At 58.0% G+C, this 24,824-nt stretch overlaps 4 protein-coding genes across 7 annotated transcripts; 1 reads left to right on the top strand and 3 right to left on the bottom strand.

Moving 5' to 3' along the window:
* Positions 1-50: 50 nt before the first annotated feature.
* TAS1R3 (taste 1 receptor member 3) lies at positions 51-4,027 on the bottom strand. The gene is made up of 6 exons (XM_041771250.1): positions 3,843-4,027; positions 3,431-3,731; positions 2,557-3,339; positions 2,246-2,449; positions 1,966-2,086; positions 51-1,810 (listed from the first exon to the last, which is right to left on the bottom strand). The coding sequence occupies exons 1-6, from the start codon at positions 4,025-4,027 to the stop codon at positions 867-869; spliced, it is 2,538 nt and encodes an 845-aa protein (XP_041627184.1). The 3' UTR covers positions 51-866.
* Positions 4,028-5,835: 1,808 nt separating this feature from the next.
* LOC121499812 (ceramide-1-phosphate transfer protein) lies at positions 5,836-9,602 on the bottom strand. Of its 2 annotated transcripts, none has more exons than XM_041770979.1 (3): positions 9,454-9,602; positions 7,653-7,787; positions 5,836-7,399 (listed from the first exon to the last, which is right to left on the bottom strand). In XM_041770979.1, exons 2-3 carry the CDS (start codon positions 7,772-7,774, stop codon positions 6,877-6,879), a joined length of 645 nt encoding a protein of 214 aa, XP_041626913.1. In that variant the 5' UTR covers positions 7,775-7,787; positions 9,454-9,602; the 3' UTR covers positions 5,836-6,876. The 2 variants fall into 2 exon arrangements, with proteins under 2 accessions (XP_041626913.1, XP_041626914.1); XM_041770980.1 differs by having other exon boundaries at positions 9,473-9,535.
* A 34-nt stretch (positions 9,603-9,636) lies between these two features.
* Positions 9,637-21,774, top strand: INTS11 (integrator complex subunit 11). 2 transcript variants are annotated; one of them, XR_005990249.1, is made up of 17 exons: positions 9,637-9,781; positions 12,326-12,423; positions 12,903-12,976; positions 14,262-14,490; positions 17,795-17,893; positions 17,977-18,011; positions 18,280-18,418; positions 18,882-18,946; positions 19,297-19,486; positions 19,768-19,851; positions 20,216-20,305; positions 20,386-20,548; positions 20,679-20,786; positions 20,869-20,930; positions 21,001-21,143; positions 21,244-21,348; positions 21,438-21,774. XR_005990249.1 is itself a non-coding variant. In XM_041770975.1 (17 exons), the coding sequence occupies exons 1-17, from the start codon at positions 9,754-9,756 to the stop codon at positions 21,501-21,503; spliced, it is 1,803 nt and encodes a 600-aa protein (XP_041626909.1). In that variant the 5' UTR covers positions 9,637-9,753; the 3' UTR covers positions 21,504-21,774. The 2 variants fall into 2 exon arrangements, 1 of the variants encoding a protein (XP_041626909.1); XM_041770975.1 differs by having other exon boundaries at positions 21,219-21,348.
* PUSL1 (pseudouridine synthase like 1) lies at positions 21,748-24,766 on the bottom strand. 2 transcript variants are annotated; one of them, XM_041770978.1, is made up of 9 exons: positions 24,580-24,766; positions 24,391-24,448; positions 24,086-24,273; positions 23,812-23,961; positions 23,552-23,722; positions 22,711-22,762; positions 22,452-22,614; positions 22,200-22,317; positions 21,854-21,995 (listed from the first exon to the last, which is right to left on the bottom strand). In XM_041770978.1, the coding sequence occupies exons 1-8, from the start codon at positions 24,648-24,650 to the stop codon at positions 22,253-22,255; spliced, it is 918 nt and encodes a 305-aa protein (XP_041626912.1). In that variant the 5' UTR covers positions 24,651-24,766; the 3' UTR covers positions 21,854-21,995; positions 22,200-22,252. The 2 variants fall into 2 exon arrangements, with proteins under 2 accessions (XP_041626911.1, XP_041626912.1); XM_041770977.1 differs by lacking the exon at positions 22,200-22,317 and having other exon boundaries at positions 21,748-21,995.
* Positions 24,767-24,824: the final 58 nt, after the last annotated feature.

Genomic DNA, 24,824 nt, shown 5'->3' with positions numbered 1-24,824 from the left:
AGTGTGAGGGCTTGTCCCACCTCCCCAGGGCCTGGCTGAGAGCTGACCCAGGACTGGCCCAGTGTTGTCCTCTGGGTCCCTGGTCAGCGACAGGGCTCTGTGCCCGATGCTGGGTGCCAGTAGGGTCCTGGTAGCTGCTCTTCTGTCCGTGGTGCTGGCTCCAGGCTCCAGGGGTCTTGGCAGTGGGTGCTGGCCTTGGTGCTGACCCCCACCCCCCCACCCACTGGGCTCTGTCCACGGTGCTGGTGGCCATCGAACCCAATTTTCCCTGCTTGGCCTGGGCCACAGAGAGAAGGAGGTTGGGTATGTACCCTCCCACTAGCCCTCTGCCCTGCTCACCATTCCTGCCCCATCTGGTCCTGTGGTCAGTCATAGACTCCTGCAGAGGGGTCATGACATCTCCAGCCCTCTTACCAATCTCCCATCCCTGTGATGCTTGGAGGGGGTGCTGGCTGGAGGCTCCAGGCTGGGCCTGGCCAGGCAAGTAATGCCCAGTTTGGCCTTTAAGTGACCTGGCTGGTAGGTGTCTTGAGCTCTTGGCATGAACGCCAGGAGCCTCAAGGATCCTTTTCATGGACCTTTTGTTCAGTAGGGCTGGATCACATGGGTAGGCCTTGACCAGGCCTTGGCTAGGACAGGGACAAAGCTTTTCTGGGGCCTCAGGTGGGTGCTGAAGCCCTTCATGGACGCTACAGGCCTAACGGTCACTGTGCCATCAAGGTCAGCTAGTTAGCTTACAGTTAGGATCTAGAAAGGGGTGGTCTCAGCAGCTGGGGTCCAGGTTGGTGGTTGCTTCATAGAAATGTGATTTGTGGGTATCTCAGCTAAGTCTGGGGTCACTGGGTCAGGGGTCACTTGTTTTTGCCCTAAGTCTCCTTCCCTCCACTACCACTGCTGCCCTGTCCTCTGGCATCATCTCCCAGGAAGAACTCTGGGTTGTTGAGCTCCAGCCGCTGCAGCAGCAGGTAGCACTTGGGCAGGTGGAAGGTGGCCAGGATGCCCAGGGCACAGAGGAGGATGGCGGCCATCTGCACAGTGGGCTGGTAGGCCACATGCACATTGGCAAAGAGAGGGACAAAGGAGATCCAGGTGATGAAGTAGGCCAGCATGGCAAAAGTGAGACCCCGGGCGCCATTGTAGCGGCCTGGCCGGCTCTGCACCAAGAACGTGCCCAGGAAGCAGAGGAAGGCCAGCATGGCATTGATGGCATGCACTAGGCCAAAGCTGATCCAGGAGCGCACTCGGCAGTGCACCAGCACCTGCGTGGGTAGCACCCACCAGTCTGTCACCACCTCTGGTGGAAAGGCCACCAGGTACCAGGCACATAATGCCGCTTCCGCCAGCAAAGCAAGCAGCACCAGCAACCAGGCCCAGGGCCCCTGCAGGCATCTACGCAGCTGATCTGCCCAGCTTGATGGCAGCTCTGAACCCACAAATATCTGGGCCGCTTGCAGGAAAAGTGTGCTCAGGCAGCCAGTGAGCGGAAGGTGAAGCAGTGGCTGCTGGGCCAGGCAGCTGGCAGGGCCCGGCTGGCCAGGGAACAGAAGGACGCTGAGGCAGACAAGGCCCAGGCAGGCCAAGCCAAAGCAGGCCCGTGGCCCCCCTGAGGCCTGAACCAGTGGGCTGTCCCGGTGCCTAATAAAGAGCCCTAGGGCCACCAGCACCAAGCCCAGTGCCAGAGCCAGCAGTATAAGCAGCACCAGCACAGCCGGCTGCCCCCATGCCAGGAAAGTGAGCCTGCGGGGGAAGCAGCGTGTGCTCCGGTCTGGGGACCACTGGTTCTGGTCACACTGGGTGCAGAGGAGGTCATCTGTCATGTGGGAGGAAAGATGGGGCACTTGGAGGAGAGTTCAGGCTCCCACCCACTTGCTCTGGCCTCAGAGTTGGCCTTGGAGTCAGGACACGAGACCTGGGGGTCCCTGCCCCCACCTGTCCCATGTGTATGGGCCTTGGAGAGGTGCTCACCTGGGCTGCGCTGATAGGTGCCCGCCTTGCAGTCCACGCAGTCGTAGCAGCAGGAGTGGAAGCCCTTCACACGGCGCACCTGGCCCTCCCCGCACTGCCGGGAGCACTGGGACACGGGCCGCTGCCACAAAGGCCTTGGGGCTCAGGCTGTGCTGGGCTGAGTGCGCCCACCCAGTCTTTGGGGTGGTCCCCCCCGACCCCTCCCCCAGCAGAGCCAGAGCTCGTATGGGGCTGAAGGGAAAGCTGCTGTGCAGTTAGGGCCGTGCCACCTGGTGCTCACCTGGTTCCCAGGTGTGTGCCAGGACATCTGGGAGTGCCAGACCTTCAGGCGGCCGTTGAAGGCACCTACGGTGCGCAACTCGGGCTTCAGGTCCCGCCACACCCACAGTTTCAGGTCATAATCCATATTCACATTCCCCCTGGCATCGAACTGCAGCGCTAAGCCGCGCACACGGAAGGTCAAGTTGTACATGTTTTCTAGGAGCTGGTAGGCAGATTGGAGCAGGTGGGTGGGGCCAGGCCAGTAGCTGTTCCCGGCCCAGACTCCCCAGTGACACTGCTCCTCAGAAGTGCGGGGCCTCCTGGCCTTACCTGCCAGGGCCGCACTGGCTCCCGTGGGGGGCAGCCCGAGGCATTGCAGAGCAGTGTGTTGTGGAGGGCCTGGGCGACGCCATACACGGCTGCGTAGGCCGCGAAGGTCTGGTGGTGCAGCAGCCCTGCAGACATAGCCTCCAGAGTGACGTGGTCACACTGGGGACAGCGGGGCCCCACCACGTGCTCTTCCAGGCCCGGCTGCTCCTCATCCAGTGAGGCGCAAAAGGCAGGGTCAGCAGCTAGGGCCAGGCAGGTCTGCACATAGGATGGGAACTCGGGTATTGGGGCGCCCTGCTGCAGAAAGCCAAGCACGGTGCCCACCTCAGCCATGCCAGGCAGCGTCATGACCAGGTCCGAGGTCAGCCAGGCCTCACTGGCCACCCAAACCTTGGGCGAGAGCCTGCAGTGGATGCTGTAGCTGAAGAGGGTGCGGGCAGCGCGAGTGGAAGAGAAAAGCACCACCACCTGCACGCTGCTCTGGTTTACCTGGTGCAGTAGGCCCTGAACAGTGCCCAGCCGCAGGCTACTCGTGTGCGGCAATGGCACCAGGCCCTCATGCGCAATGCAGATGCCCCTGGCATTGGCCAGGCTGGAGAAGAGGCTCAGGCCCTGCCGGCCATACTCGTCATCGCTGCCCACCGCAGCCACCCAGTTCCAGCCAAGCTCCTGCAACAGCTCCACCATGGCCACTGCCTGTACACGGTCGCTGGACACCGTGCGGAAGAAGGATGGGAACGTCTCCCGGTTGCTCAGCCGGTCGGTGCTGGCCCCGTAGCTGACCTGTGGCAGCCAGGAGGCACCTCCTGATGTGGGGGCTCCTGTGGGCAGGGCCAGTGGGGGCAGGGGACCCAAGAGAGGAGGGGGTGCACACCTGAGGCATGAGGAAGAAGCTGAAGAACTTGCCGGTGATGAGGGCGAGCTCAGATGAGTGTGGCCCAATGACTGCCAGCACACGGGGCTGGTACTGCGTGTAGTTGCAGTAGGCGGCGATGTCACAGCTGCCTGCTTCAGCCATGAACATGAGGCTGGGCTTCATGGCCACCACAGGCTCCGAACATGTGTCAAAGAGGTCATAGCCCAGGCGCAGTCCTGGCAGCAGCGTGGACCTGTTGTTGACCTCCTCCACCGCCATCTTCATGGCCAGTGCCCAGAGCAGGCCGAGGGACGAGAACCTGGGCCACAAAGGATTGTGGGGGGGCTGACCCCATGTCCTCCCTTGGGAGCACCCCAGAGCTGAGCCCCCCACCCCGTTACCCTTTGCTTCCCAGCCCCGGCATCCCTACCTGGTGCACACGGTGGCATTGGGCTGTGTCCTGTCACTGAGACCTGTGTCCTCAGCTGTGCCCAGGGGGAAGAGCCCGCCCAGCACATAGTCCCCTTGCATCCTGAGCTGCCGGGATAAGCACAATGGGGCGCCTGCTCCAAGGCCCAAGAGAGCCATGAGGCCCAGGAGCATCAGGCCTGCCATGGCAGGTGGCAGCTTCCAGCAGGGATGGCAAATGAGAGAACCGAGTGGGGGCCCCCAATATGATGAGTGGGGGCAGGGGAGGGCAGAGGATTTGCTTAGCAAAATTATCACCTGTCCTTACCAGTCATGTCCAGGGGCCCCTGGGGACACCCTCACTTTCCTAGGCCTTGCAGGTCTGCGCTTCTTGGACTCGTTTATCCTGATGCCACCACCAGGCTCTCTGATTGACAGTGACCAGGGCAGTCGGGCTCTGACTGACCACTGACCACATCTTGTTACATGCCTGTGCCCAAGCCCCACCCCACTCCTGGAAAGGAGGAAGGACACTCAGGACTTCTCTGCCAGAGGGTCCTGGGGTCTCCAGCTGCCTGAGGGAGGTGCGAGTGCCCTGAGGAGTAGGTACGGAAACATTTCTTCCAGCCCTGGGAGGACTGTCAGCAGCCTGGGGGTTGGGGGTGGTGGTTGTGGTGTCCAGGGGTGGCTTCACCTGTACTCAGGGGGCAGACCATCCAGGGGGACAGCGGCTGGCCAGCTGGGTCCCCATCCTGTAGCTGGGGTGGGGAGGGCCCCAGGGTCGGGGAGCTGTGGCCTCTCAGCCTGCCTGAAAACAGTGCAACTTAAAGGGTCTGAAGCTAGAAACTTTAGGGCCTCTGAGCCCGGGCTCTTGACACAGCAGATGCCTCCCTCTGAGGATGGAGGGCACATGGGCCTGCAGGACAGTGTATGCAAACGAGCAAGGAGAGGCTGTAACCAAATAGGACCCTGATGCTGGGTCCGCACCAGGTGTTTGCAGCTAAGCCCTGATGGAGTTGCCAGTAGCAGGTCCAGCCCAGCCTCTGGGTGCCCCAGAGACCAGTCTCTTCAGGCCTGGGTCTGGGGGACCTGACATGAGGCTCAGATGTGGACACTAGGAGACACTACTGATGCCCCTGGTGTGGAGTGGGAGCTCTGGATGGTCTCAGCCCGCTGGGGTCTGGCCAATGTTTATATACATTTTTTTTTATAAATTTTTTTTAAATTTTTATTTATTTACGATAGTCACAGAGAGAGAGAGAGAGAGAGGCAGAGACACAGGCAGAGGGAGAAGCAGGCTCCATGCACCGGGAGCCCGACGTGGGATTCGATCCCGGGTCTCCAGGATCGCGCCCTGGGCCAAAGGCAGGCGCCAAACCGCTGCGCCACCCAGGGATCCTTGGCCAATGTTTATAAGAGGAGTTCTGGGATCTGATCTTTGCTGCCTATCGGGAGGGACCGTGCCACGTGGTGCACTCAGGAGACGCACATACATGTGCCTAACACACGCTCGATGCCCCATACCTGCACACAACATGCCGTGCACCTGTATACACTAGAGGCACACGTGCAGCCTGTACTCTGGCCCTTGTGGATCCTTCATAGTCATCTGCCTTTGCTGGTACCACATGGTGCTGTGGCCCCTGCTGGGTGCAGGGCAGACCTGGGGGTGAAGGCAACCTGGCTCTGGACACTATGGGGTCTGATGTTGGAGTGGAGTGTCCAAAAGCATGCAGCCTGACGTGTCTCCTCTTTCTGTCCCAGCCACGGCTGTGGTGAGGAGCGGCTCCCCCTCCACAGGCTGCAGGCTGAGCAGACCTTTCTTCTTCCACCCCAGCCCCTTGGACAGGCAGCATCCCCTGCTCCATGCCGGCCAGGAATTGCCCCATGTCCCTGCGGTTGACACTGCCTTCTGAGCCTGGCAGTAGGACCTCAGCCCCAAGGGGTCAACCCCTCCTCCCTTCAGTGAGCAGCTGCCTGACACACCAAATACCTCCATCCTGCAGTACACTGCCTGTTTTGTAAGTGGAATTTATTGATGTTGGAAAAACCATCACCCAATTACACTTTCCCAGGGTCTCTTGCAAGCTCACACTTGCGCACATCTGCTGCATGGTGGATGTGGTCCCCTTGGGGTCAAGGGGCCTGAGCACGGTGAAGAGCCAGTAGGAGAGGCCGGGCGATGGCTGGCCTGTCAGATGGATAAAAGGGTCTAGCCTCTCTGTGTGTGCCATATCATCATGGGCCTCATGAGCTCTGTGGGGCTGGGGCAGCAAGGGCCAGCAAGGAGGGAACCTGGCATTTTGTTGGATGACGGGGAGAGCAAGGCTAGCACTGGGCTGGCACAGTTGTGGGCTCCCTAGAGCTCTGGGGCTGTGCAGAGCCCCTGGGTGGAGGAGCACCCGACTGACAGGGTGGCTGCAGGGGGCAGCTGATGAGAGTGCAGAGAGAGGCAGGGCAGGCTCTGCTCAGGGCTTCAGTGCCTGGCTATGGCTGCTAAGGACATGTGGGCCCCTGACTAACAAGGAGGTGAGGGGCAGGGAGAGAGTCTACACTGCCAACTGGTGCCCAGGGGTTCTATCCCTGTCCTGGGGACCGCCATCCCTGTATGGAGGCACAGACACTGAGGTGGGCCAGTTCCTGCCTGTGTTTACTGGCAGGTGGGATGCAGTCTGTGCCACAAGGACCTTCACCACTTGGCTCCCAGGCAGGGGGCAGCTTCTCCAGGTTTTGCATGAATGTCGATCCCGCCCCTTCCCTGCCCTGCCTCTGCACTTCACCCGTCTGGGTGAGACCTGATTGGACATCTGTGTAACTTGGCTGAGGGAAAAGCAAGGATGCCCTTGGGCAGAGCACGGTGGCCAGGGAGGAGCAGGTTGCCAGGGCCTGCTTTCTTTTTCTCAGGCCATGTGCCACAGGCCAGAAGCACGGCCCCAGAAGAAAGTGTTCTTCCCGTTCCTGGGACACCCACAGGTCTCCATGGTGGGACTTCTGGGTGCTGGCTGCCCCAGGCCACCTCTGGATGGGAGACCCTGCCCCACCCAGCCCACCAGCTCTTAGGGCAGGTCCAGTAGAGAATGCTCAGCATAGAGTTTCTGGGAGATGTTGTAGACATGCTCGATGAAGGGCAGGGCCTCACCCAGCATCTCCACAGCCTGCTCTGTGGACCCCACGTTCATGGCCTCCAGGAAGACCTTCCGTGTGGGTAACGTACAGAAGGCCACAGTGACAGCCCGGCGGATGATCCAGGGGTGGTATGCGGCCAGAGAGGCATTGTAGGACTCAGTGCAGAGCACAGCCGTGCGTGCATCCTCGGGGCTGGTGCGCAGGCCTTCCAGGAAGAGCTGCAGCCAGCGCAGGGCACGATGCAGCCGAAGCACGGTCCGGCAGCCTGAGTCAGGGTGGCGGGAGCGCCGCTCCAGGTCCACCAGCTTGTGGCTCACCTCGTAGGCCACCATGGACTGCAGGGTTACATAATGCTCCCGCTGTGGGCCACTGCGCAGACGCTCCATGATCTGCAACTTTGTCGTGACATCTTTAGAGATGAATGAGAAGATGGCACCCAGGCTGTTCAGGAACCTGCTCGAGGGGGAAGTAGACCTTCAGGCAGGGTATGGGGGAGACTGTCCCCCACCTCCTGGTACACACATCCACTTTTAGACGGGGATAGTAAGGCTCGGTGCTGCCAGGCAAGTGGTGAGAGAGAACAGCTGACCAGCCCAAGTAAGTGGGAGCCTGGTATGCACAGCCCATAGTACAGCATGAAGTAAGTGTGGCCAGGGAAGCCCCACCTTTGGGGGAGGCCCCACAAGGCAGTGCCCCCCAAATGTACCTGACTAGCCCCCTCCAGCCGGCGAGGTAGTGATCCAGCAGCACCTCCTGCTTCTCATTGAGACACTGCTTGAAACTGACTAAGACGATCTTCAGGTTGAAGTTCGACTCCAAGTCATCCATTTCTCAATATGCACTGAAACACATGGGTTGTCTCCCTGTGAGTCAGCTCACTCCCTAGGTCATTGCTTCAGGGCGGGGGTGAGAGCAGTCAGAAAGAAACTGCTGAGATCCAGGTGCCCCCACACTGAAAGCCCACCGTGGGCCCCTGATCCCCTCCTCCTTAGGGACCTGTTCCACTCTGTGTGGATCACATGCTCGCAATGATCTAGTGCTGCCATGCCCCTGGCCCCAAACACAGGCCCACAGATCTTAGCATAGCCCCTACTTGTCACCCAGGCTTTCAAATCACTCTACTGTATCTTACCTACAGCACACACCTCTAACTCGTGTTTTCTTGATTGTTTATTGTTCGTCTCTCTCACCAGAAAGCATCTGTCTTCACCAGTTGGAGAGACAATTTGCTTAGTCTCTGCCCAGAGCTAAGCACCCTTCAGGTTGGATGCCCCATGAGACAAACAGCCCTGCCTATGAGGGCGATATTCTTGGGGAGGTTGTTGGATAATAACAAAGCCAGAAAATTCCAACATGGTACATAAAAAGAGATAAACACTATGAAAAAGAAGACAGTAGAGTGAGGTGGAGGGCCAGGCCCTTCCTTGCTTTACTGCTGCATCTTGAGCTAGAGCAGGAACTGTGGGGTCACCACTGTCAGACACCAAGGTTCTCACTGCTACTGGAGCTATATAGGACCCACACAGAAGGGCAGCTGGGCCAAAGGTCCTCCATACTCTGAAGACAGCCACAAGGCCCTCTCCCAGCCCAAGGAACCTTCCAGAAGTGCCCTAGGCCAGAGTCTTGCCCTGGATTCTGCTCACATTCAGTCACTCCATAAACATTCAACTGCCCACACATTAAATGGGTGCTACTGCGCAATCCCGCCTCTGCTGTCCTGGGCACCTGGGGCTGGCACTGTGGTTGGACCCAGCTGCATATCACCACCTGGGATGGTGATCTGCTAGGGCTTGGCGGCTGCTGAGCCCCCAGAAATGAGCTCACCCCATCTTCAGGTGTCGGGGCAGTCGACCTGGCCTCAGGAAGAAGACGGTCCTCCAGAGACTTCCACCACGCCCCTCCCCTCTCTCAGGGCCCGTCTTTCATCCACTGAGCAGATGGTCTCTGAGACCTTCGTGGCTCCCTTCCTGGCCACCAGACATCCTGTGGGCCTGGCCCTCTCGTCCAGAACCACAGCCGGCAGCCAACGGGAGCGGCTGGGAACCTTTCAGAACTTGGAAACAGGAAGCACACTGCTGTGCAGCCCGGCCAGGCAGCCTGCCAGCTGTGGGGAGGTGATGCAGGGCACCAGCACGGCTCCCCAGGGTCAGCCCACAGCTCCAAGGTCAAGTCTCGGTCAGGAGGGCTGCCTGAGACCCCAGCCTTAACAGCTGATAGCAGGCGGAAGGCCCCGGGAGAAGAAGGCGCCCATCCTGCCACACCCAGCCCAGCGGGCAGGGGCGAGGCCAAGGGGCACCGGGCTCGGACCCCGCGCTCGGGTAGAGTGGGGCCCGGGGCCCGGGCGGGTCCTGCCCGAGCGGAGGCCGGGGGACTGGGCGGGGAAGCAAGGCAGTCAGTCTGCCGCCCCGTCCTGCGCCCGGCCCCTTGGCGATGCCCAGGCCCACCTGCCAAGTTCGGTTGGACTCTGCCCCCCGCCACAGGCCTGAGCCTGCCACCATCCCGCTCACCTGTGCCACCGAGGCTCACCTGAGCCACCGCCACAGCCGCCGCCGCCGGACCCTCCGCCCCGCCGCCGCCCCGCCCCTTCTCCCACCTGCCGCCGGGATTGGTGGCTCGTTGCCCAATCCGCAGGCTCGGCGCACGGCCCGGCGTTTCCGGCGGACTCACCGGAAGCTGGCCCCGTTGGGGCTGCGCCTGCGCGGTACGTCGCAGCGGGCCGAGTCTGGCGCGACTGGGGTTCGGTTGGGGGTGTGGTGGGCCGCGGTGGTTCGGCCGGCTAGTGAGGGCCCGGGAGCGCGGCCGGCAGCATGCCAGAGATTAGGGTCACTCCCCTGGGTGAGTGTGGGCCGCGGAGGGCCGGGCCGGGCTCCCCTCCCGGGGGCGGCTGTGGGTCGGGTCCCTGCCCGCGGCTCTGCTACGCCCTCCGCGCTCCTCCCGGTGAAAGGAGGGTGGGTCTGGGAGCGGGCGACCTCTCCTGGGGTCCACCCTCCGACGCCCCGACACAGCCGCAGGGCCTGCGTGGTCGCTGCGCTGGCACCGGGCCGCGGGGACTGTGCCTCCGCTGCCCGCAGCTTCCCGCTCGCCCCGTCCAGCCGTCCGCTCTCACTTCAGCCTTGTCTCACTTCATCTCTGCAACGCTCTTTGTTGTTTTTATTTTTAAAAGAGGCTTTCCATTTTGTAAAGATACACGCGCGCACTTTTAAAAGCCCAAAAAGCGCAGAACGTTGCGGAGGAGGAGGATCACTGAGAATCCAGGGTCCCAGGAACAACTGGGGTTACCTTTTTGCGCTTTGGTGGCGCGCGCTTTAGAGGTCTCTGGGCGCCCTCCCCGCCCTGGCACTCCGTGCTCTTCCAGAACTGGCCGTGCTTCGTGTGCGGTTCCCCGCAGCTCTATTTCCTTTTTCATGGTATGAGCTCTTTCCCAAAATAGCATCCCCTCGTGTGGACGCTGAGCGGGAGAACACCCCTTCCTTCCTGCCGGGTTAGAGTACACCCCCCATGCCCCTGCCTCTGGCACCCCTCCAGGGTCTCCTCGGGTCGTGCTCTCCAGCCTGCCCCTTCAGGATGTGGCCTCTTTCTCACCATCACTTTGAGCGGTTCTGCCTTTCTACTGCTTGTTACCCCAACCTGCACCTGATGTGCTCCCAGGGCTACAGCAGCAGCAAAGCACAGCCTCATGGGCTCCCTGGGCACATGGACCAGATACAGACAGTCTTGGGTCACTCCAACCACACAGCCTTTGTACAGATACCCCTCCCATCTCCCCTCTTTCCCTCTCCACCCTGCTCAGAAGTCATTTTAAGGTGGACTTACTTGCCTGGTTCTGGTTCTGGAACCTTCTGTGTCATATTCTTCAGGGTCTAAACTCAACCTGATGGGCTCAGTGCTGTGTCTTATCTACATGGCCATTGTCTCCTTCCTCTGAAACATAAACTCCTGTGGACATGGTGTCCCCTTTCTTTGCTCCTGAGTCTTACCTCCTTTTGTGTGTCCTAGACTCTTCCTCACATCCCCTACCCAGTTTGGGCCACTGTCCTTGCTCCCTGGGATGGTTGTGGGTCCTGTTGGGAGTAGGGGCTAGTACCTAAGAGCTGAACTCTAGAGTCTGGAAAACCATCCCTGGCCCCATGCTAAGAGCCATGCGCCCATGGGCTGATCCCATGACTTCTGTAAAGAGGGGGAGCCCTCCCCTTCCCCCACTACCAATGTCTGGAGGGCCCCTGTGCTGGGCACAGCTTAAGGGTTAAAGGCACAGTAGGGAGCAGACAGCTGAGACCCTGGTGTGGTCCTGGTGGGGCAGGAGCAGGCCTACGAGAGCCCTCCAGGCCACTACCTATGGCTGGGCTTCCTGAGGCACACATACAAAGCTCTTAGTTGGGGTCACCTACTGTTGTCACGGGGGATTGAAGCTTCTCAAGGACCAGCCGTTCTGGGCCACCATGATGTGTGTGGTGCTCACAGAAGGTTCAGATGGCTGGTAGAGGGAGGCTTGTAGGATCAGGATGGAAAGACAGTCATTTGCTGTCATCAGGTCCTGCAAGGCTGTGTCCCTTTCTTGGGCCTCCAGACCCCAGAGGAGGTAACGGATGGCTAGAGGTGTGGCATGGATGTTTCGTGCCTGGGGCTGGAGCAGATGAATAGGGCTTGATGTCAGGAACATGGATAGGACTGTTAAATTCTGGGCTGTGGGTGCCCTGAGAGGGTGTGGTAGTGGGGCATCTACACTACAGCCACTGGACAGCTGAGGCCGTGGCTTCCCATAGCTGGGCAAACACCGTTTAGGTGCTCCTCTGCAGTGACATCGCCTGGAGGTACTTGATGCCTTCTGGGAGTAGGTCATGAGGGAGAGGGCCCCATAGCTCAGATACGACCCCAATTGAGTGTTCAAGAGGGGTGGTGACGCCCTGTGGAGCACCAATGTAACCCCATTCAGTGCCAGTACCATAGTCCAGCACCTATTACACCTAGCCTTTGAAGGTTCTGATCAGCCACAGTAGATGGGCTGCTGCCTCCCAAGGTGCGGGGCTTTTCCATCTGATTTAGTTGTTAGTGGCAGGGCCGGAGGCTGGAGGTGGAATTGGGGAGGGCATGTGAGCTAGAACTTGCTTGGTAGCCTTTGCCTCTGCCCTGCACATTTCCCTGGCCTATGTGTACGGGTGGCAGTGGCAATGCTTCTTCCCTCACACATCATCTGTGTAGCAGCCATGGAGGTCTGGTTTGTCCAGCACACTGAGGGTTCTGCAGGGCCAGGGCCCCAGAGTGCCCAGTAGAGGTATGAGGCAGGTAGCAAGGCCTTGATCTTGGGGCTGGGGCAATCACTTGCAGCAGTTGAGAAAGGGACATGGGGGTGACAGCATCTAATCTCGTCTTCCTTTTCAGGGGCTGGCCAGGATGTGGGCCGAAGCTGCATCCTGGTGTCCATTGCTGGCAAGAATGTCATGCTGGACTGTGGAATGCACATGGGCTTCAATGATGACGTGAGTCCCAAGGGAAGGTGGCCTGTAGGGACCTCACTCGGCAGGACCCCAGGCTCCAGAGCGTCAGGCTCTGACCGTGGAGTAGGAAGTCTAGGCAGGTCATGTAGGCAGTAGTAGGAGGCAGGTGGGTCTGGGGTCACTGCATTCCCCGGCAGTCCCTCCACTATCACTTGACAGATAGGGTGCCTTGTGTGGAAAGGTTGGTCTGTATGGAGCAGGGGCTCTTGGGCTCCTTGCAGGGTCATGTGGGGCAGCTTGGCGCTCCCCACTCAGGGCTTGGTTACTGGTTCTGGCAGTTTGACCCCTCCCTGTGTTCTTGGAGCTGTGAGCAGTCAGTGGTCCTGGTGTCGCCTACAAGGGTGGGGGTACTGGTATCCAGGCTCAGCCTGCGCTCTCATTCCCCACTCCTGGGGGCTGCTCTCTGGAATGCTGGCAGATCCAGGGATGTTGTGCTCTGACCCTTTCTCTTGGCTTCTCAGAGGCGCTTCCCTGACTTCTCCTACATCACCCGCAACGGCCGGCTGACCGACTTCCTGGACTGTGTGATCATCAGGTGGGCACCTTTCTTTTTTTTTTTTTTTAGGTGGGCACCTTTCAGCTGTTAGTGGTAGTGTTGTGTGTTGTGGGCTCACATCTAACCCCACCTTGAGGATGCTTAGGAGCCCAGGAGAGCTGCCTAGGTTTTGTTCCAGGGTACTGATGTGGCACGCCCCAGGCCCCAGGGCTGGTCGTCCTGGAGGTTGTGTATGTGCATGAGGTCATAGGTATTCACAGTTGCTCCTTGGTGGGCTCTGGTCAGCACGGTGGAGCTAGGGGGCATCCTGTGCTATGCATGCCTATTGGCTGTGCCCAAGTGTCATGAATGAGAGCTCCATGTACCCCAGGAAGATGAGGCTGTGTTAGGGCAACAGGTCCATGGTAGGGAGGCCCCCTGCCCCCCCGCCGCATTGCAGGATGGCCCGTTTCTCGTGAGATCCCCCCAGGCTCCTTCTCAGGCCTCCTCACTCAGCCTCTCAGCATCATTTGGCAGCAGTGACTATGCCCTTCCTGCTGGTCCTCGATTCTCACAGACTTTCCCATATGTTCCCATCCACCCTGCCCCTGACTTCCAGACTTGGGTCAGGCCCCTCTGGTGGCAGTCGACCTCCCCAGCCTGGCTGAATGGGGCTCCTGCTTTCCTCCAATTCCTCACACTCCACCCAGATCGTCCACGGTGTGTGTGGTCCAGCCCATTCCCAGACCCTGACCTTTTCCATGTGGCCAGATGACCACACAGCCTCTTGCTGGTCTTCTCTCTGCATCTCCAAGCCAGAGGATCTCTGACCCAAGGCAGCCCTGTCCTCAGCTGCTCTGAGGCTCTTGTGGTCTCGGTTCCTCTTGGATATGGGCTTGAATGCAGCGGGTCTGCTCCATTCGTGGACACATAGCACTCTGTTCCCTCTGCCCCAGTGCCTTCCTGCCATGGTTCACATGCCATGGGGTCTTCCTGCCCATCTATCTGCCAGAGATGGTATCTGTCCTGATGCCCAGTCCTCCTCTTAGCTCCTTATTACTCCATAGAACACGTGTCCATCTGATACGAGTATTACCTCTTTACTGCTTACTGCTTCATCAGACACTTAGACTGTAAGTTCCAGGTAGATGGTAGTTTTTATCTATTTTGCTCATTCCTCATTCTGTGGTACTTAGGACAGCATCTGATACACAGTAGGCAGTCAGGACATGAATGGATGAATGGATGGAATGACTGTGAGTCTCTGCTGGTGTGGAGGGGCTGTGGAGGGGGCAGGCTTGGTTGGGGAGCAGTGGTCCTGGGCTGACCTGTGTTGCACCCCCAGCCACTTCCACCTGGACCACTGTGGGGCACTCCCCTACTTCAGCGAGATGGTGGGCTATGACGGGCCCATCTACATGACCCACCCCACCCAGGCCATCTGCCCCATCCTGCTGGAGGACTACCGCAAGATTGCTGTGGACAAGAAGGGCGAGGCCAACTTCTTCACCTCCCAGATGATCAAAGACTGTATGAAGAAGGTGGTAGCTGTCCACCTCCACCAGACGGTCCAGGTCAGGGTACCAACAGACCCCATCTCACTCTCTGCTATTGCGAGACCACCAGGAGGCAGCACTGGGCAAGCACATGGGGTCCCAGCCCAGATTCAGAGGCATACAGGGCAGTGTGCCAAGCGCCCATCAAGCATGTGGAACCTCTGCTGTTCCCCAGCTCTGCCTGAGTGCTTCTGAGAGGGTGTGTCCGCCAGGGGCAGCAGGTGGCAGAGACTGGACAGTGAGATGGGCAAACCCCAAAAGGCAGCCAGTACTGGGCTCTGGAGTTTGTTTTTTGTCTCAGTAACTTATGTGTGGGTCAGTGAGGAAGTGAAGGGTTTTAAGCAGGCAAATGTAATCAAATTGGGTAAAATTTATCACAAAGATTATAGATTTGTTTCTTCTTAGGGTTAGTGGGTTTTGCTTGTTATTAGGTACCTGTGTATTTTTAGTTATTTCATTTCTGGTTGAACCTGTTGTCAACACGAAGTACGTGTGTTTATCTTTAATAATGATTTTTATCTTAAAGTCTGTGTCTCTGGTAATATCATACCATCCTCAGATGTCCTGCTTTTGGCTCTTTGTGTAGTATGTCTTTCCATTGTTTTACTTTCAGCTTTACGTATCATGTTTAAATGTAGCTCTTTAAAAAAAAAAAATTATTTATTCATGAGAGACAGAGAGAGGCAGAGACATAGGCAGAGGGAGAAGCAGGCTCCATGCAGGGAGCCCGATGCGGGACTTGATCCCGGGACTCTAGGATCACGCTCTGAGCTGAAGGCAGACGCTCAACCGCTGAGCCACCCAGGCGTCCCAAAATGTAGCTCTTTTAAGTGTTATGTAATTTTGTTTTTGTTTTAGGCATGTGAAAATGTATTTATTTATTTATTTACTTTTAGTTTTTTATTTATTTATGATAGTCACACACACAGAGAGAGAGAGAGAGAGAGGCAGAGACATAGGCAGAGGAGAAGCAGGCTCCATGCACCGGGAGCCTGACGTGGGATTCGATCCCGGGTCTCCTGGATCGCGCCCTGGGCCAAAGGCAGGCGCCAAACCGCTGCGCCACCCAGGGATCCCTGAAAATTTATTACTGTCCTGTTTTCACCATTGAATGTAGGATCTTGGTTTTCGCTTTTTGCCTTTGTATCAGGCCAAAAGAGAGATGTTGGCTATTTTAACTATTTTCTTTTCTTTTTTTAAGATTTCATTTATTTATTCATGAGAGACACAGAGAGAGCAAGAGGCAGAGACACAGGCAGAGGGAGAAGCAGGCTCCACGCAGGGAGCCTGACATGGGACTCGATCCTGGGTCTCTAGGACCACACCCTGGGCTGAAGGCAGCGCTAAACCGCTGAGCCACCCAGGGATCCCTATTTTAACAATTTTAAAGCAAACTCCAGGAATGTCACTAACAGCTTGACCTTTGTGACCAAATCCAGCAGCCACAACATCATCATTTTCCTCAATAAAATTCAAACAGCCATCATTGGGTACCAAGCTGTGATTTTTTGCCATTCTTGATCAGCTGGACCCTGACACACTTCCTGATGGCAGAATTTGGCTATTTGGCTTCAACTCCTACTTCTAGCACAATTCCCCTTGCACGGGAAGCACCTTCAACTCAGCTGCTGAGCTATCCAGGCGTCCCTTATTTATTTTTAAAGATTTTATTTATTTGTTCATGAGAGACACAGAGAAAGAGGCAGAGACAAAGGCAGAATGAGAAGCAAGCTCTATCCGGGGAGCTCTATGTGGGACTTGATCCTGGGACCCCAGAATCACACCCTGAGCCGAAGGCAGACTCAACTGCTGAGCCATCCAGAAGTCTCAAATATTTTATTTTTATTTATTCATGAGAGACAGAGAGAGGCAGAGACATAGGAAGAGAGAAGCAGGTTCCCTGCAAGGAGACCAATGCAGGACTCTATCCCAGGACCTATTACACCCTGAGCCAAAGGCAGATGCTCAACCATTGAGCCACCCAGGTGAACCCTGTTCTTCACTTTTTGAGATAATTTACCTTCCTCCTGAAGAACGCCAATATGGATCTGTTGGCAATGAATTCACTTTTGTTTGTCTGCACATGGGTCTGCTTCACTCTTATTCCTGAAGGACTCTTCATTCTGTGTGGAATTATAGTTTGGCAATTTCTTTCTCTCAGTACTTTGAATATGTCTTCTTATTCACTGTTTGGAAGAGAAGCTTTTTTTTTTTTTTTAAAGATTTTATTTATTAATTCATGAGATAGAGAGGCAGAGACACAGGCTGAGGGAGAAGCAGGCTCCATGCAGGGAGCCCGATGTGGGACTCGATCCTGGGGCTCCAGGATTACACCCTGGGCTGAAGGCGGCACTAAACCGCTGAGCCACCTGGGCTGCCCTGGAAGAGAATCTTTAATCTTAGGCTGCTTGTAGGATTATGCCTTTTTCTTTGGATTATGGTGCATGTGCTGTGGTGGCCCTGCATGTTCTGTTCTCCTGGAGCCTACCAGAGGTGAAGCCTCTTGGATCTGTGACCTGGGGTCTTTTGTCATATTCTTCCAGTGTTACACCTGCCCATTGTCCTCAACCCAGGGCCCAGATTGAGGAATGTTAGGCCTTCTTGCTCCAGACCTTCCCTCACATGTTTATTGTTCTGTGCTTTGTGCTAGGCAGTCCTTTCTATGTATTGATACTCTTTGATTATATATAACATGCTGTTAAATTAATCCGTTTAGTTCTTTTTTTTTTTTTTTTTCCATTTATGATAGTCACAGAGAGAGAGAGAGAGAGAGAGAGAGGCAGAGACATAGGCAGAGGGAGAAGCAGGCTCCATGCACCGGGAGCCCAATGTGGGACTCGATCCCGGGTCTCCAGGATCGCGCCCTGGGCCAAAGGCAGGCGCCAAACCGCTGTGCCACCCAGGGATCCCAATCCGTTCAGTTCTTTACTGGGGTTATTACAGTTTCTGGTTTTAGAATTTCTGCTTTTTAAAATAATTTCTCATTTTTTTTGGTCAACATTCTGTCTTGAATTTCTCCAAATATTTTGATCACAGCCCTCTTAAACTCTGTCTGAAGATTGTAGGAGCCCTGAATCTACTTCTCTAGATAGTTGTTTCTCTTGTTTTACATGGTCTTGTCTTATTTCTTGTGTCTGGCTGCTTTTGGTTGAGAACTGGGCATTATGTGTGAGAAACAGGAAATGATAAGGCTTGGAACCATGTTTTCCTCTTCTGCCCTCTGCCTTCCTGGTGTCTACCTTCCTGGTCCGTCTGCCATCCTCTTCAACTGACCACATACCAGCATAGCTGGCAGACTTGACTTGAGCCCTCTCCTCTGTAGGTGGACGATGAACTTGAAATCAAAGCCTACTATGCGGGCCACGTGCTGGGGGCAGCCATGTTCCAGATTAAAGTGGGCTCAGAGTCTGTGGTCTACACGGTCAGTGGAAGCATTTGGGGCACAGGGGGTGCTGCTTGGCCAGGGGGAGGAGGCACCCACTTTACTGCCACATTCTTTGCCAGGGTGATTATAATATGACCCCAGACCGGCATTTGGGGTGAGTAGACAGGTTTGTTTCCTCCTGTGGGGAACCCCTCCCCAAGTGTGCAGTGATGCTTGTGGATGTGCTTGGTGCCTGGGCTGTCTGTGCGTTGGTTTCTGCCACGTGTCCCCTATGCATGGCAAAGGCTTTTCCTCCTGTCTCCCCTCAAGTGTGCTGCTTTGCCAAAGGGTCCAGGGAGGCTGTGGCTGGGGTCTGTTTTGCTGCTTCTCGCTTTGCAGCCATGTGGGTTGTCCACCTCTGGCCATACCCTCCTCTGTTACAGAGCTGCCTGGATTGACAAATGTCGCCCCAACCTACTCATCACAGAATCTACGTATGCCACCACCATCCGGGACTCCAAACGCTGTCGGGAGCGAGACTTTCTGAAGAAGGTCCACGAGGCTGTGGAGCGTGGCGGGAAGGTAGCTGGTGCTGGCAGGGTGTCAGGCAGGGCTCTGGGCCATGTGCCTGCCCTGACCATGCTACACAGTCCTTCATCCACCCCTGGCATGTCAGATGGGTGCTGTGTGTTCTGGGCATGCACGGAGGAAAGTTTGCTCAGCATTAGTAAGAAACACTCCTCTGGACTAGTGGAGTGCTTATTCAGGCCTCATGTCAGATCCCAGCATAAGGCTGGCCAGAGTATCCACCATGGTCATTTCTGGACAGATTGTGGCTGGGAGCAGGACTTAAGGGCAGAATGTGTGGGCCTTACCTATGGCCCATATGGGGCCTCTGGCCATCAACTACCAGCAGGGCTAGTCTTTATAGCAGCTGCTCCCTGAGCAGGCAGCCGTAGGGAACATGCGTCTGCTCACTGTGATCAGATGTGGGTTCAGCTTGGTTGGGGCTCCTGCATGAGCCAGCCTTGTCCTCCCTCTTTAGGTGCTGATCCCTGTGTTTGCCCTGGGCCGCGCTCAGGAGCTCTGCATCCTGCTGGAGACCTTCTGGTAGGTGCAGCCAGATTGTTTTTGGGGACCTCTGGCCTGAGTGGGCATTAGCCATAGGCAGGGTGTACAGAGCTTAGGCTGTAGTGCTGGCAGCTATTAGGTAGAGTCAGGGTGCCTGACATCTGCAGGGGTACCTTCCCAAGCCAGGAGGCTTGTGGTGTCATGTTGTCCCACACCAGGCCCCCCTAACCACATGCTCTGTGTTCCCATTATCTGACCCACTGTAGGGTGAGGTGGGGGCATCAGGGAGTCCTTCCTTCCACTGGGCACAACCCAGGTTGGTGGTGTGGGGGTGACGGGCCCGTCATTCCATGGCAGCCTCCTCTACTGTGGCCCTGCACTGCCCACAGGGAACGCATGAACCTGAAGGCCCCCATTTACTTCTCCACGGGCCTGACAGAGAAGGCCAACCACTACTATAAGCTCTTCATAACCTGGACCAACCAGAAGATCCGTAAGACCTTCGTCCAGAGGAACATGTTTGAGTTTAAGCACATCAAGGCCTTTGACCGAGCATTTGCTGACAATCCAGGTCCCATGGTGAGGCTCTGGCTAGGAGGGCTGGGGGATGGCTCTCCTGCGTCTCTTGTAACATAGTCACACCTGCCTCAGGCTTGGACATCTGGGCCAATGCTGGCTGTCCACACATAATGCACTTCCTCTGTGCCTGGGACGTGCAAGGGGTCCCTGCGTATAGGTCTCCCTTAGGGAATGGGGTGCACTGTGCTGGGGGATGGACAGAAGTCAGGGTAGGGCCTGACCAGTACTGGTTCTATGACAGGCGGGCACTGCTGCCCTGATTGTCACACACCCCCCCGCAGGTTGTGTTTGCCACCCCAGGCATGTTGCACGCTGGCCAGTCCCTGCAGATCTTTCGGAAGTGGGCAGGGAACGAGAAGAACATGGTAAGAGGTCTGGCTCCCAGGATCAGATGTTGGCCTGTAGGGGAAGGGGTTAGTGAGGACAGGAGCTCTGCTTGGTTAGCAGACACCACTGTTGTCAGAACAGGGCTCAGTATCCTGGGGCCATGTCTCACCCAGGCCGACTCCTGCTATGTGTTGACCTATTTCCATCAGGCAGTAAAGCCTCTGGCCATCTTAGCTGATGGGTACTCAGGCCCAGGTGGGCTTGGGTCTGCAGTGGGGCCTGCGATAGGGAGCTGCTGGCACAGGAAAGGCGCCATTAAGGGTACAGGTTCTGCCAGGCAGGGAGGACCCCCCTGAGGTGGGAGCAGGGGTGGCTGGCAGCTCCATTTCTCCCTCCCCATAGGTCATCATGCCTGGCTACTGCGTGCAGGGCACTGTGGGCCATAAGATCCTCAGTGGGCAGCGCAAACTGGAGATGGAGGGGCGGCAGGTGGTAAGTCCCTACTTGGGTTGGTGGGGAGCCCTCAGCCTGCTGCTCGTGGTTAACGGCCTATGTGCACTGTGATGCTGCAGTTGGAGGTCAAGATGCAGGTGGAGTACATGTCCTTCAGTGCCCATGCTGATGCCAAGGGCATCATGCAGCTGGTGGGCCAGGCGGAGCCCGAGAGTGTGCTGCTTGTACATGGGGAAGCCAAGAAGATGGAGTTCCTGAAGCAGAAGATTGAGCAGGAATTCCGTAGGCAGCCCAGGCATGGGGGGTGGGCTTGGGCTGATACAGGGAATGTGGGCAGGGTCTACCCATGGGTTCAGTGTGGGCAGGGCCAGGTGGTCTGGACTGAGGCTCTCTGCCCCTCTCTCTTACCCAGGGGTCAACTGCTACATGCCAGCCAATGGTGAGACAGTGACGCTGCCCACAAGCCCCAGCATCCCTGTGGGCATTTCACTGGGGCTGCTGAAGCGGGAGATGGCACAGGGTATGCAAGGGAGGGCAGTGGGCAGGGGCAGGGCAACAGCACAGCAGATGGACAGCGCTCATCCCTGTCCCTTTCTCTGCAGGATTGCTTCCTGATGCCAAAAAGCCACGGCTCCTACATGGCACTCTGATCATGAAGGACAGTGTGAGTATGTGTGTGCCTGGGTGGGGGCACGGGGTGCCCTCATGCCCCCTGACCTGCCCCTGCCCCACAGAACTTCCGGCTCGTGTCCTCAGAGCAGGCGCTCAAGGAACTGGGCCTGGCTGAGCATCAGCTGCGCTTTACCTGCCGTGTGCACCTACATGACCCTCGTAAGGAGCAGGAGACGGCCATGCGTGTCTATAGCCATCTGAAGAGGTGGGTACTGCACTCCTGGCCCTAGGGGTGGCAGGCAGAGGGCACAATGTGGGGTCTCACTGCACCTCCCCACAGTGTCCTCAAGGACCACTGTGTGCAGCATCTTCCCGATGGGTCTGTGACGGTGGAGTCCATCCTCATCCAGGCTGCTGCCCACTCAGAGGACCCAGGCACCAAGGTGCTGCTGGTCTCCTGGACCTACCAGGTAAGTGGCAGGTCAGGGTGGGTGGGGACTGCCCAGGTGTGCTGCTTGGGGAGAACAAGATGATCGCCTTCTCTTGTTTCTGGCTCCAGGACGAAGAGCTGGGAAGTTACCTCACGTCGCTGCTCAAGAAGGGCCTACCCCAGGCCAGCAGCTAAGGTCAGCTGGTCACCATAGGGACCCGGGCTTCCCCTCCAGGGCCACGTCTGCCTCAGCCCTCATTCTGTGTCCCTGGATGGGGAGCCCATGGCTGGTAACAGCCTTGTCTTTGAGGACAAGACCACAAGTGTCACTGCCTGCCCAACTGGCTGGTTTTGGCTGAGGAAAGAAATAACTCTGGGGACCTCATGACCTTTTATTTCTGTTCCTGAGCCCCTGAGATGGGGGGCTGCACCTGAGGTACTAATTTTCAGTAAAAACAGAACCAAAGGCGGCGTGGATATTCCCTTCTTGATGCTCAAACCTTTTTCCTTCAGTCCACCCATAGCAGGTGCCCAGGCAGGTGGGGGCTTTGGGCAGGTGCAGGCCAGTGGGGGGCAGGAGGCCCACATGCCTGCAGAGCTGGGCAGGGTCCAGTGGCTGGGCTGTGTTGGCTGCCCTGACCTCAGTGGGGCTTCTGGGGGTTCTTTGTGGCTTCCATGTGGTAAACCCTGTAGGGCACAGAAGGTTTTCTGCAGAGGCTGGGCCTTGCTGTAGATGCGGAGCTTCCTCCAGGCTGCAGAGCCCCTGCCTCTCCAGGCCCCCCTGCTCCCTGAAAAGAGCCCCTGCCTCTCCAACCCTCCCCTACTAAGAACTTGATCCCAGGCCCAGGTCAGGAGTATAGCTTGGGTGTGGGGCCCCAGGAAAAGAGGTACCTTACTCCAAGCCTCCTGCTTGTGGGCTGCTGGTCTCCAACTGGATTTTCTGGCTAACCTGGGGTTTCCCTGCCTCCAGGGCCCTGACTTTCCTGCTGAACACAGGCTGGATTCCCACCTGGCAGCAGGACAGATAAGGGCTATAGCTGTCCTGTCACCAAGAGCTCCTCCCCTGTCAAGCACCCAGGCTCAGGAGGGAGGAGGGTCAGTCAGTAGGTGTACTTGGCATCTCTGCAGGCAGTCCACTCTTACCAAGGTTCTCGTAGAGCACTGACTTGAGGAATAAGCCATGGGCTGGGGCCACACGCGTCTGGTGCCTACCCAGGGGGTCTCGGCTTTCCAGGATCACCTTCACCTGAGCAGGCCTCAAGGCCCCTAGCCCCACAGCCACCAGCACAGCTGTCATCCTCCGCACCTGCAACCCAAGGCCAAGATTGCCATTGGGCCCAGCCCTCAGGGCACCCCCACTCCCACCCCCACCCCTGTCCAGGTGGCTCAGGGCAGAGCCCACCTGTCTGTATAGGAAGGACCGGCTCTCGAACTCCAGGTTCCAGAAACGCAACCTAGAAACACGAGCATATGTGGTGTCTGGGCCAGGGCAGCTCTGAGTCCATGCCACAGCCTTGGGGGGAGGGGGGGAAGGCTGGGAAGACTGGTTCCCCCTGTCTTCCAACGTAGCAGTTCCCACTGGCCACTCTACCCTCAAGTGAAGCTGGTGGGAAGGACACCAGGAATGGGAGGGGCAGCAGAGCCTTCTGAGGGCCTTGGCAGTGGGGACAGGGCCCTCAGGTGGAGGTGATGCTGAGGTGGAGGTCTGGGGGCAGGGCTCTGGGGCAGTGGAGGCTTCGAGCATAGCCAGCTCATCTACCAGACACCCAAGCCCCAGGCCAGGGATCTTCAGCTGACCATGCAGAAGCCCCCCCCACTTCAGTGCTGGCTCAAACTGGGAAGTTTTGTAAGTCAACAGCTGAGGTCGGGCCAGAGGCCCCAGGGACCAGAGAAGCAACCCCCTGCCAGGTAGGGCCAGAACCACTGGCCTGGTGCTTCTTTTTCAGCAAAGCCTTTTCAGCAGCTGCCAAGGTCCATTTACTAGCGCCGCACCGGGCAGGGCAGGGAGACCTTGGAGAAAGAACATTTTCTGTTTTCTGCCCCCAGTATGGCAGGAACCCAAGTGGGGTGAGGGAGTGGGGCAGCTTGCAGGTTCATGGCTGTCGGGGCCATGCCACTCAACTGACTAGCTAATCTCCCCAGGAGGGCTGATGGGGCCCAGAGGGGTGCACTACCCTTGCCAGGGAAGGTGCTAAGTTGAGCTCCCCCAGCCTCTGGCCTGTGTGCAGGGTGCCCTTCCTTACCTCTTCTCCTGGGCAAGGACAAAGGGGCTGCCTGGGTCAGGGGACACTGAGGCTCGGCGCAGTGTGCGCACTGAGGTAGTGGTCGGGCTGCCAGCTGACTGGAAGGCTCTGAAGTCATGTGTCCCCAGGAGGTGCTGGGCAGCCTCCTGCATGGCATCCACATCCAAGCAGCTGTGGGGAGCCAGATGAGTGGTCAGGAGGGCGTAGCCAGCCAGGTGGGCCTGGCAACCCCCTCTGGTTCATGCACACCCCACACTCACTCTGCCCTCAGTGGCCAGCATCGGTTTCGTTCAAACACAGACAGCTGGTCAGGCCGGTGGCAGCCCGTGACCAGGCGGTACAGGTAGGTCCTGGATGTGGCTGCATGGCGGGCATGGAAGTCACTGGGTACTCTGAAAGCTTGCAGTACACTGTGGGTGCAAGATTAGGTACTCCACAGAGATCCCACAAAGTTCCGTCCTGACCCCAAGAGATTCCGGACTTAGGGCCTCCACCCACTCTGGACCAGTCTGGAGACAGCAGACGGGTGCTTACCGGATGGCCGGGTGCCTCACGTGGGCGTTGAGCGCCTCTGCCAGGACTTCGGGGGAGAAAGGAGGCTGGCCTGAGCGGCGCTGGACGTCCAGATGGGCCGCGTTGCTCAGCGCGTGAACCCCCGCATCTGTGCGGCTGGAGATCGTGAACCTGACAGGCACCACCGAATTCAGCCGCTTTGCAGCCTCCTGCGGGGACAGAGCTCCCTGGGGTGAAGGCCGCAGCCCCAGGGCGCGGGGGCTCCCACCTGTCCCTGCCCCGGGTCTCTCCCTCTCCACTGCGGGCGGCGGGCAGGCAGAGCTCACCTCCAGGTAGTTGAGGACGCCGACGGCGCGCTGGGAGCCCCTGACAGCCGCGACCCCGCTGCAGAAGAAGGCGGGCGCAGGTGAGCAGGGGGAGGCCGCCTCCCCCCCTCCACCCGGTCCTCCTGGCGTCGGGCCCTAAATCTGGCTCCCACCCCCCACCTCGGGGCCAGGGGAGGACCGGAGCCGTACTTAAAGTCCGTGCCCAAGTACTGGAAGTACACGAGGTAGCGCGCGGTCACCGAGCCTGAGGCCGGGCCCATGGCGGGAGCGGCGGAGAGGCTCCGGGTCCGCGGGACCGGGCGAAGGCTGGGGGTGGGCAGGCACCCCAAACTCAGCAGAACCACACGTGTGCCCCGAGCGCCTGCGCGCCCAGAAAAGCAGCGTGGCCACGCCCCCGTCCCTGCGCCTGCGCCGTAGCGTTCCTCCCGCCCCGG

Source organism: Vulpes lagopus, chromosome 10, assembly GCF_018345385.1.
Source record: "Vulpes lagopus strain Blue_001 chromosome 10, ASM1834538v1, whole genome shotgun sequence".
Classification (NCBI taxonomy): domain Eukaryota; kingdom Metazoa; phylum Chordata; class Mammalia; order Carnivora; family Canidae; genus Vulpes; species Vulpes lagopus.
Note: the sequence above shows the minus strand (reverse complement) of the source record. Positions and strands in the feature narration are given on the sequence as shown.

Coding starts and splice junctions, on each gene's coding strand:
- TAS1R3 (XM_041771250.1), bottom strand. CDS start 4,027: ATGGCAGGCCTGATGCTCCTGGGCCTCATGGCTCTCTTGGGCCTTGGA. Junction 3,732..3,842: donor AATGCCACCGTGTGCACCAG/GTAGGGATGCCG, acceptor TTTGTGGCCCAG/GTTCTCGTCCCTCGGCCTGC. Junction 2,087..2,245: donor GGCACACACCTGGGAACCAG/GTGAGCACCAGG, acceptor CCTTTGTGGCAG/CGGCCCGTGTCCCAGTGCTC.
- LOC121499812 (XM_041770979.1), bottom strand. CDS start 7,774: ATGGATGACTTGGAGTCGAACTTCAACCTGAAGATCGTCTTAGTCAGT. Junction 7,400..7,652: donor GGCTGGAGGGGGCTAGTCAG/GTACATTTGGGG, acceptor CCCCTCGAGCAG/GTTCCTGAACAGCCTGGGTG.
- INTS11 (XM_041770975.1), top strand. CDS start 9,754: ATGCCAGAGATTAGGGTCACTCCCCTGG. Junction 9,782..12,325: donor GATTAGGGTCACTCCCCTGG/GTGAGTGTGGGC, acceptor CTTCCTTTTCAG/GGGCTGGCCAGGATGTGGGC. Junction 17,894..17,976: donor CAGAGTCTGTGGTCTACACG/GTCAGTGGAAGC, acceptor ATTCTTTGCCAG/GGTGATTATAATATGACCCC.
- PUSL1 (XM_041770977.1), bottom strand. CDS start 24,650: ATGGGCCCGGCCTCAGGCTCGGTGACCGCGCGCTACCTCGTGTACTTC. Junction 24,449..24,579: donor TACTTGGGCACGGACTTTAA/GTACGGCTCCGG, acceptor CTTCTTCTGCAG/CGGGGTCGCGGCTGTCAGGG. Junction 22,615..22,710: donor GGTCCTTCCTATACAGACAG/GTGGGCTCTGCC, acceptor CTTGGGTTGCAG/GTGCGGAGGATGACAGCTGT.